The sequence below is a fragment of the Triticum aestivum genome, chromosome 5B (assembly GCF_018294505.1).
Source record: "Triticum aestivum cultivar Chinese Spring chromosome 5B, IWGSC CS RefSeq v2.1, whole genome shotgun sequence".
In the NCBI taxonomy this organism is placed as follows: Eukaryota; Viridiplantae; Streptophyta; class Magnoliopsida; order Poales; family Poaceae; genus Triticum; species Triticum aestivum.
Window position 1 is genome coordinate 541,001,752 of NC_057807.1, and position 9,604 is coordinate 541,011,355.

The 9,604-nt window shown below is 43.4% G+C and overlaps 1 protein-coding gene across 1 annotated transcript; it reads left to right on the forward strand.

Annotated features, from left to right (window-relative positions):
- The first annotated feature begins 8,469 nt into the window (after nt 1-8,469).
- Nucleotides 8,470-9,064, forward strand: LOC123114994 (chlorophyllase-2-like). Its single transcript, XM_044536318.1, has 3 exons — nt 8,470-8,757; nt 8,922-8,998; nt 9,043-9,064. Exons 1-3 carry the CDS (start codon nt 8,524-8,526, stop codon nt 9,062-9,064), a joined length of 333 nt encoding a protein of 110 aa, XP_044392253.1. The 5' UTR covers nt 8,470-8,523.
- The last annotated feature ends 540 nt before the right edge of the window (nt 9,065-9,604 follow it).

Consider the following 9,604-nt stretch of genomic DNA (forward strand, 5'->3'; position numbering starts at 1 on the left):
CAGTCATATCGGAGTAGTAGTATTTATAACCGAGTACTAATACGCTCCTAAGTGGGAAACCGTTTAGGTGTTGATCGATGTGAACATGTTTGCAATTTGGAAGGTGGCGGGACGCATACTCAAAATTTATTGACGGTTCTATAATTTCTAAGTGCGTCACTATTTCTGGACGGCGTAACATGGGCACACTTTCTCGGCCGCGTACGTGGTATTTGGTGCACCGCAATAGGCAATTTCAGCAAATGTCTTGTTTCAAGAACCGTGCACGCTCGTTATTACCACCGCGCATGCTTCTTTTAATTAGAATGTGTGCCCGTCTAGCGTTGATCTGTCTAATTGTTTCTGTTTGTTGTGCCCATCAATCACACACACCTTTGATCTGGCTGACCGTTTCTGTTGTGTTGCCTAATCGTAAACATTTAATCCTTCTGAAGCGTATGCCCTCAATCGCACACACCTTTATCTAGCTGTCCGTTTCTGTTGTTCTGCCTCATCACAAACAGTTAATCCGATTGAACTGTATGCCGCATATCGCACACGCCTTCATCTGGCTGCCCGTTTCCGTTCTTCTTCCTCATCGCAAACAGTTCATCGAACTGAACCGTATGTCGTGCATCGCACACGCAACTAAAATCTGAACCGTGTTTGATGCATCCGTCATCGCAAACGTTTTGCACCTTTTTTGATGGTTTTTTACACCACCGTTTACAATATTGCATCGCACACAGTTTCGTCGAAGGGTCTCTGATCGTAGTGTCGCGTTAGCAGCATCCTGCAGTAGTGAGAGCACTACCACCTCACCATCAGACCCACTTAAAACATCTAATCGTCCAGATTAGTCTAACCCACATCTAAAACGATCTCTAGCAATTAGATCAGGCGGACCATGGGACGAGCGGACGAAAGGTTCCCACTCCCCGGATCCTATAAGTGCAAAACTAAAACTTGGGCCTACACAAGTGTACAACATGTTTTTCTCTTTTCAGAATGTTGATTTTAAGCAAGCTTGCTAGTGGATTGTATATTTCTTATGCATGATTCCTGATTCAGATATATCATAGTGAAAATTTTCTTTCCAATGGATAATACAAGTTAATCGCAGGTAATTTTTGTTTGGATGGCATTTGTCCTATGATCAGAGTTTTTTTACAGGACTCCACACTGTATAATGGGAAGTTGCATGTCTGGGATATAAAGGCATTTGACCTATACCTCTGGAGCTTTTAAAAATCTTTGTCGGAACCAATGCTATTTTGAATTTAGAGCGTACATTATACTTAGGGCCAATTCTTTTTCCGGCTTCTAGAATAAGCTGGAATAATCTGCCTCTACCCAGCTTATTCTATTCTAGAAGTCCAACCAAATTTATTTTTTTAGAAGCTTACCAATTAAGACTTGACTAGCAGGCTTCTATTTTTTTATTGGACTTCTAGAATAAATTGGATAGGGGGCATCTTATTAAACAAGCTAAAAAAAGCCACCAAAAGAACTAACCATTACTATTGTTGTACTAGGGCGAGGGATTTTATATTGGAACCTAACCCAGCCGCCCCTCCGTGCAATGAACTTGAAAATCTTTTTGGTGCGAACTTAGAGAAGGATGGTGATAATGTTTCTCATACTTCTATGGAAGAAGAGAAGTGGCCGTGAAAGCACAACAGTCAGATACTCACAACCTATTTGGTTTGCTTCCAGAGAAAGCTACCAGAATCAGGCAGGAATTTGAGGTGTTGGATTTCTCAAGTCTAAGGCTGAGATTGCCGCGTGGGCATGGAGCTGCCTGGGTGGACTCCATCCACACAGGCCCTCACAAACATAGCAATGCTTTGACTTAAAATCGCATCATGAAAGGCTTCTGACTTTGATAAGGTACGCTAGGCTCTAGCCAGGACCACGCTACTATCGTCTATTGTTCGTTCCACTCTCCTTCCAATCGACATGTCCAATTTTCGAGTAAAATGCACGGAACCACCACTTTAGTGTCATACCTCTCGAAAAGCTACCACTTTACAAAACATGGCACTTTGCACTGCACCACAATTTTGACAGTGGCAAAAAACACTGATTCGTTTTCTGAGAGAGTTTTTATGTGGCCGATCACTCGCGGGCCGACAGCAGTGACGGAGCACCGCCAACAACCGTTAACGGTCGTGTCCGAAGCGATTGGGCCGGCCCTCACTCCCATCGCTCACTCCATCGCTCGCTGTCTATCTCTCTCCTCTCTCTTGTGGGCAGGGCGGCGGTGGCGGCTTCGGATCCATCGATCAGGGAGTGGTGGGGGCAAGGTATGGTGAACATAGCCCTTCACCTTGGCTCGCTGGCGTGGCAGGGGCAACTGCGTTGAGGAGGAAGACATGTGCGTCCACAACAAATTCATCCATCACAGAGTGCTCTCATAGTCGCCACATTTGGTGGAAAATTCTTTGAGCTCTTGTCATATGGTGCTGGTCCAGCCCTTGGTGAGCTGCCTCCCTCTCTCTACTAGCAAGTTTGGTTTGTGAAATTCTAGGGTTCTAGATATAGAAACAAGTGTTTGCTACAATTCTAGCAAATTTTGTTGTTCACTACTACTTGTGAGCCGGATTTCACTGAAGAGGAGAGAATGATGTAGTATAGTAGAGATAAGTATTTCCCTCAGTTAAGAACCAAGATTATCAATCAAGTAGGAGAACCAAGCAACACCTTGTTAGCAGCACCTACACACAAAATAACAACTCCTTACACCAACGCGAACAAGGGGTTGTCAACCCCTTGGCGGTAAGTTGCAAGGATTAAATCTCGTAGTGATAAAAAGATAAGTAAAAATACAAAATCAAATAGATAAATAAAAAGTGCAGCAAGGTATTTTTGGATTTTAATATATGATAAAAGTAGACCCAGGGGTGCATAGATTTCACTAGAGGCTTCTTTCTTGACGATAACATATGGTGGGTAAACAAATTACTGTTGGCCAATTAATAGAAAAGCGAATAATCATGACGATATCCAAGGCAATGATCTTGTATGTCGGCATCACGTCCGAGACAAGTAGACCGAAACGATTCTGCATTTACTACTATTACTCCACACATCGACGGCTATCTAGTATTCATCTAGAGTATTAAGTTCATAAAGAACGGAGTAATGCCTTAATCAAGATGACATGATATAGACAAAGTAAACTCACACATGAATAAACCCAATCTATTTTCCTTAATAGCAATGATTGTCACTGGGATTGAGCACTGCAAGGTCGAACCCACTACAAAGCACCCCTGCCATTGCAAGAAAAATCAATCTAGTTGGCCAAACCAAATCAATAGATCGGAGAGAAATACGAAGCTATAATAATCATGCATAAAAGAGTTTAGAGAAAAATCAAATAATATTGATCATAAACTCACAATTCATCGGATCCCAACAAACACATCGCAAAAGGGATTACATCGAATAGAACTTCAAGAACATCGAGGAGAACATTGTATTGATGATCAAAGAGAGATGAAGCCATCTAGCTACTAACTATGAACCCATAGGTCTATGATAAACTACTCACACATCATCGAAAGGGCAGCAAGGTTGATGTAGAGCCCCCCATGATTGATTCCCCCTCCGGTAGAGTGCTGGAAAAGGCCTCCAGATGGGATCTGTCGAGAACAGAAGTTGCGGCGGCGGAAAAAGTATTTTGTGGTGTCCTATGTTGGCCTCCCGATTTTAAAGAATTTATAGAGCTGGAATTAGGTCAAACGGGGCCAAGGTGGGCCCACGAGACACCAGGGCGCGCCTACCCCCTAGGCGTGCCCTGATGGCTCATGGCTACCTCCTCTATCTTCTGGCCCTCTCTAGTGTCACTTTTGTCCAGAAAAAAATCTCCAAAATGTTTCGTGGCATTTGGACTTTGTTGGGTACTGATATTCTGAAAAAACAAAAATAGGCAAAAAACAGCAACTGGCACTGGGCACTAAGTTAATAGGTTAGTCCCAAAAAATGATATATAACTGCTTGTAAGTGCATATAAAACATCCAAGATTAGTGCTATAATAGCATGAAACAATAAACAATTATAGATACGTTGGAGAAGTATCATTCACTGAATCTTGTTGTGAACTTATGCAGTTAACTGAGTATTGTCGTTTGTGACTGCACAAAGTTAACTAAATCTTGCTCTCTCTCACCGTACCTAGGTGTTAATTCAAACAAGTTAACTGAATCTGGCTCTCTAACTGTACTAGGTGTTAATTGAAAGTAGTTAACTGAATCTTGCTCACTGTGACTGAACCTAGGTTAATTCAAACTACAATATTCAGTTATCTGAATCTTGCTCACTATGACTGAACCTTGTTAATTCAAACTACAACATTCAGATAACTAAATCTTGCTCATTGTGACCGAACCTAGGTTAATTCAAACTACAAGATTCAGAACCTAGGTTAATTCAAACTACAAGATTCAGATAACTGAATCTTGCTCACTGTGACTGGACCTAGGTTAATTCAAACTACAAGATTGAGGTAACTGAATCTTTCTAACTGTGACTGAACCTAGGTTAATTCAAACTACAAGATTCAGATAGCTGAATCTTGCTCACTGTGGCTGAACCTAGGTTAATTTGAACTACAAGATTGAGATAGCTGAATCTTGCTCACTGTGATTGAACCTAGGTTAATTCAAACAACAAGACTGAGATAACCGAATCTTGCTCACCATGACTAAACCTAGCTTAATTCAAACTACAAGATTCAGTTAACTGAATCTTGCTTACTGTGACTAAACCTAGGTTAATTCAAACTACTAGATTCAGATAACTGAATCTTGCTCACTATGACTGAACCTAGGTAAATTGAAACTACAAGATTTAGATAACTGAATCTTGCTCACCATGACTGAACCTAGGTTAATTCAAACTACAAGATTTAGATAACTGAATCTTGCTTAGTGTGGCTGAACCTAGGTTAATTCAAACTACAAGATTCAGATAACTGAATGTTGCTCACTGTGACTGAACCTAGGTTAATTCAGACTACAAGATTCAGATAACGAAATCTTGCTCACTGCAACTTAACCTAGGTTAATTCGAACTACAAGATTCGTTAACTGAATGAATGCAGTTAACTAAATCAAATCAGAACACTAAAGATTCAGTTAACTTAACCTTTTCTGTTGTAAGTGAATTTCCATGTCCTATTTGACTGAATTTTAGGGTTTGCAAATGGTTAATTATTCTAGGGCTAGTTATTTCACTGATTGATAGATGTAGTTGAACTATTCTTGTGGACTGATTGAAACCAACACTAAATGCCACTACTAAATTTTGCACGGTGTTGTGCAGTGTACATGAGTTAATTTTGGGTTGAGTGATGTAGTGGAAAAGTTGATCACAAAAGAAGTGAGTGAGTGTAACAGGGGTTTAAGTGATTTGACTGATGTGAAGTCTCAGTGGGTGTGCTCAGTTTAATGTTCAAACTACCCCTAGCTAGGAGAGAACATGCAATATTCAGACATGCAATGTTCACACTTTATTCAATCAAACTATGCTGATAGGAAGCAACTATAGTAAGCTGACTGAAAAATGTCTAAAACTTAGATTTTATAACATTTTATCTTTGCATTGGCACCTACAATACAACTATAGTTCTTTGCATTGACACCTACAACATCATAGTGAGCACAATGTTTCAGATACTATGAGCACAAAGCTCCAACTACTATGAGAACAAACATCCAGAAACCATGACCACAAGCATTCAGATAGATAGATAGATATCATAGATACAAGAGTTCAGAGAGCACACATAGTGACCTGATGCTGCATAAATTAATTTCATAAACTAAATGAACCCATATATTGGTTCAGATCTTGCTGCAGAAATTAACAAGGACATTGCCGCATCAGATTCACTTTTGTTGCGATGCTTGCTGCAGCTTCAGAAGACAAAGAGATCGGTGAACTGGCCCCATGATGCGGAGCCGCTTCTTCTTCGTCCTGCTGCTTGTGCATGTCTCCACCTGCATCTGTTGCTGCTCCATCTTGGTGTCTCCACCTATACCCGCTCCTCCATTTGCGGCGACTCCATCTCGAATAGAGGAGTGAGGGGCAGCACTGGAACCAACATGTCGAGCGCGTAGTCCACGCGTAGTTGGTCACGGTTCTTGTACATGTACCAACGTGCCCTCTGGTATGGATCCGGGAATCCCTCACCTCCCCCATCACCCAGACCAAGTCCTCGATCAGTGGGCGGTGGAGGTCTGGCAATCGGGCGTACTCCTCATGGTTGGCAGCCGCCCTCACTGCGTGCCCGTGGTTCTTTAGGATTTCAACGCTGGCGTACTAGGTGCTCACCTCGTGCGCATAGGAGAGCTTTGTGTTGTCGCCGTCGAAGATCTCCTGCAGTGTCTTGTCCCGTCCGAGGCCAAATGCCATGGCGCGATGGAGGAGGTTTTCTTTGGTTTGTATGGGAAAGAGGAAGTTGGATGGAAAGGAGCGATGGAGAGTGGTGGTTATCTGTGCTAGGACAGTGAATGCACTATCTGTGTGTGGAGACGGCATATCCTATTTGACGCTGCATGCGCCCATTAACGTGTATTTTGCAAACGGGCGCCTGCAGCGTCCCGTGCTGGGCCGGCCCATATAGCGTATTATCCCTGTTCTAAAATGCCTAAAAAAAAGATGCAGCTAAGGGGAGTCGAACTCACGATCCCTGTGCTCCTACGTAATAGCTGGAACCACTACGCGCATCATTAGCTTGAGTTGTTCCGTTTGCCTTTCTTTTATTATAACCTTCATCGGGTTTTTCAAAGTTCGCACACGTTTTTATACTTTTTATTTTTCTAGTTCATTTTCTTTGTTTTTCCTTTCTTTTTCTTAAATGCACGGACTTTTTTCAAATTCTATCAACATTTTAATTTGATGGACATTTTTCAAATTCGATGAACATTTTTTCAAAATCAGTGAACTTTTTCTTAAATTCGGTGAAATATTTTTTCAAATTCGATGAACTATTTTCAAATTCGGCGAACTATTTTTTCAAAATTGACTATTTTCAAATTGAGTGAACTGTTTTTTAAATTAGATGAACTTTTTTAAATTTGATGATTTTTTTTGAAAATGATGAACTCTTTTCAAATTCGGTGAACTGTTTAATCAAATTTGATGATATTTTTTAAAATTTGATGAACTCTTTTTTGAAAATGATGAACTTTTTAAAAAATTTCATAAACATTTTAAAAAAATTGGTGAACTTTTTTAAGTTTGTGAACTTTTCTTCAAAAATGATGAACTATATCTCAAGATCGTTGAACTTTTTTTAAGTTTGTGAACTTTTCTCTCAAAACCGCTGTACGTTTCTAAATTCACAATTTTATAAAAGTAAAATAAAATAAATGGAAAAATAAATATTGCGGCCATACTAGTTCATGTGGAGTTAACGCAAAGAAAATCACAAGTGGTCGATTGGTCTTGTGGTAAGCTAAGCTCGAACAAGTCTTGGGTTGGCGATCGATCGGAGTTCGATTTCTGACCACGTTTCTATCAAATTTTTGGTGATTTCTGTTCGCTACCTTGCACGGGCCGGCCCATCAAGGTGCTGCAGCGGGCGCCAGGAACCTGTTCGGGCGCTTAAGGCGCCGAACAGGACCTCCCTGTGGAGACTGGGGTAATCTAGAGAAACCGAAGGGGCAACTTTCAATCGATCAAACTACCGTTGCGTTTTTTAGAAGAATCGATTGAGCAGAGCCCAATAATTAGGAACGATTGAACGCACCCAGCCCAGCCCAGCCCAGCAAACCATCGATGCGCCCAACCCAACAAACCATCGCCCAGCTCAGCCCGTCCTACCAGCTTTCGGCCCGAGAAAAGAAAACCCGTCCAGCTGATAGCGGCGTGCCGTCACCGATGTCGGCCTGCGAATGATCGGCCACGTCAAAACACTCTTAGAAGACGAATCAGTGTTTTCTGCCACTGTCAAAATTGTGATGCGTTGCAAAGTGTCATGTTTTATAAAATAGTGCCTTTTCAAGAGTTTATGATGCTAAAATGATGGTTCTGTGTATTTTACTCCCAATTTCCACCAGCAAAGCGTGCAACACGGCCGCGCGAGTAGGTACAGTACGTTGGAGCGTGCAACACGACCGAGCTGGACCGCTGGAGGGTGTCAAATCGCGCGCCGATACAATGCACCGGTACGGTGGGTAATAAATCTCCATCTGCACGTACGTCGACAATGGCATCTGGCCGTGCATGCCTCACGACTTGCTTTGTCTATCACCACGTACTGCTAGTACAAGAACTCTCCGGAAGGATGAAAGGACCAGCCCGCCAGGATGCAGTGCGAAACAAACAAATGGCTGCAATTTCTTGTGGAAAAAGAATAATGCTCTCACGTACGATTGCATGACCCTTGATCCGCAACCACAAGCTCATCATCTCCTGCGCCCGGCCTCGCGTGTATAAATACAGCGCCATCTTCCTGCACCAAGCAATGCAAGCTCTCATCTCCATCTCCAGGCTACTTGCGTACGCAGGCACGTCGGCGGTGAGAAGAAGATATGGCTGCAATGGCGACGACGGTGTTCCAGGCGGGGCCAATGGAGGTGGATGTGAAGCACGTGGACAAGAGCATGATCCCGAACCTGGCCAAACCGTTGATGGTGGTGACGCCCAAGGAGGCCGGCGCGTACCCCGTCATCGTCTTCCTGCACGGCTGGAACATGGTCAACAGCTGGTACGAGCAGCTCCTCACACACGTCGCCTCCCATGGTTTCATCGCCGTCGCACCACAGGTCCATCATCTCCTGCTAATTACTCCCTTTATCTCATAATACAAGAGTGATTTCTGATACTACACTAGTATAAAAAAACACTTTTATTTTATGGAACAGAGGAAGTAAATATCAGTCTATATATCATCGTCTGACTAACTACTACCAGCTTGCCATGCCAACAGCTCTACTGGATGGTGGCCGAGCACGATGCAGACGACGAGGCTTGCTCCGGTGCTCCCCCTAACCTAATTTTGGAGGGGTATTTTTGTTTCCGTGATTTTGTTTTTTTCTGGTCCGCCGTAGCCCAGATCCAAGCCCTGTCTAGCCCTGCCAAGCCCTGTATAGCCCAGACCGTATACGTACAGTACCTGGTCCGAAAAAAAAAACATCACACGACCCCACGATCACGTAGGACCTGCCGGATCCAATCATTCACGCAGCTCCATCAACTCGCGAGCATTCACGCAGCTCCATAATTCACGCGGTAGATCTCCAGCGGGGCGCGCAGGGCTATCTCGTCGCCGGCGATCTCGTCGGACAGCGGGCGCGGCAACATCGTGAATCTCTAGCGCTCACAGGTACCGCATCCTGCATCCCCCCACACCCCTCTAGTCTCGCTCGCGGCAACATGAACGAACTGCCGCCGTCAGAGATAGTGGTTAGCCTAGCGGGGAGGGAAACCTACCTACCCGGCGGCGTATGCAATCGTGGATCTTGTTCCGGTAGTGCTGCTCCTCGTGATCTGGGTTTCTTTAGTGTAGGGTTCACGTAGTGTCGGTAGCCGTCGGCTGTGTCCACCAGGACTATCATTATTTCATGTGGCGGCTAACCTAGGTTTCCGGCGGCAGAGGTAATCACAGATCTA

What these genes read in the sequence shown, in the direction of transcription:
- LOC123114994 (XM_044536318.1), top strand. Translation starts at nt 8,524, where the DNA reads ATGGCTGCAATGGCGACGACGGTGTTCCAGGCGGGGCCAATGGAGGTG. An exon ending in TCATCGCCGTCGCACCACAG is followed by an intron (nt 8,758 to 8,921) that starts GTCCATCATCTC and finishes CCATGCCAACAG; the next exon opens with CTCTACTGGATGGTGGCCGA. An exon ending in CCTAACCTAATTTTGGAGGG is followed by an intron (nt 8,999 to 9,042) that starts GTATTTTTGTTT and finishes GGTCCGCCGTAG; the next exon opens with CCCAGATCCAAGCCCTGTCT.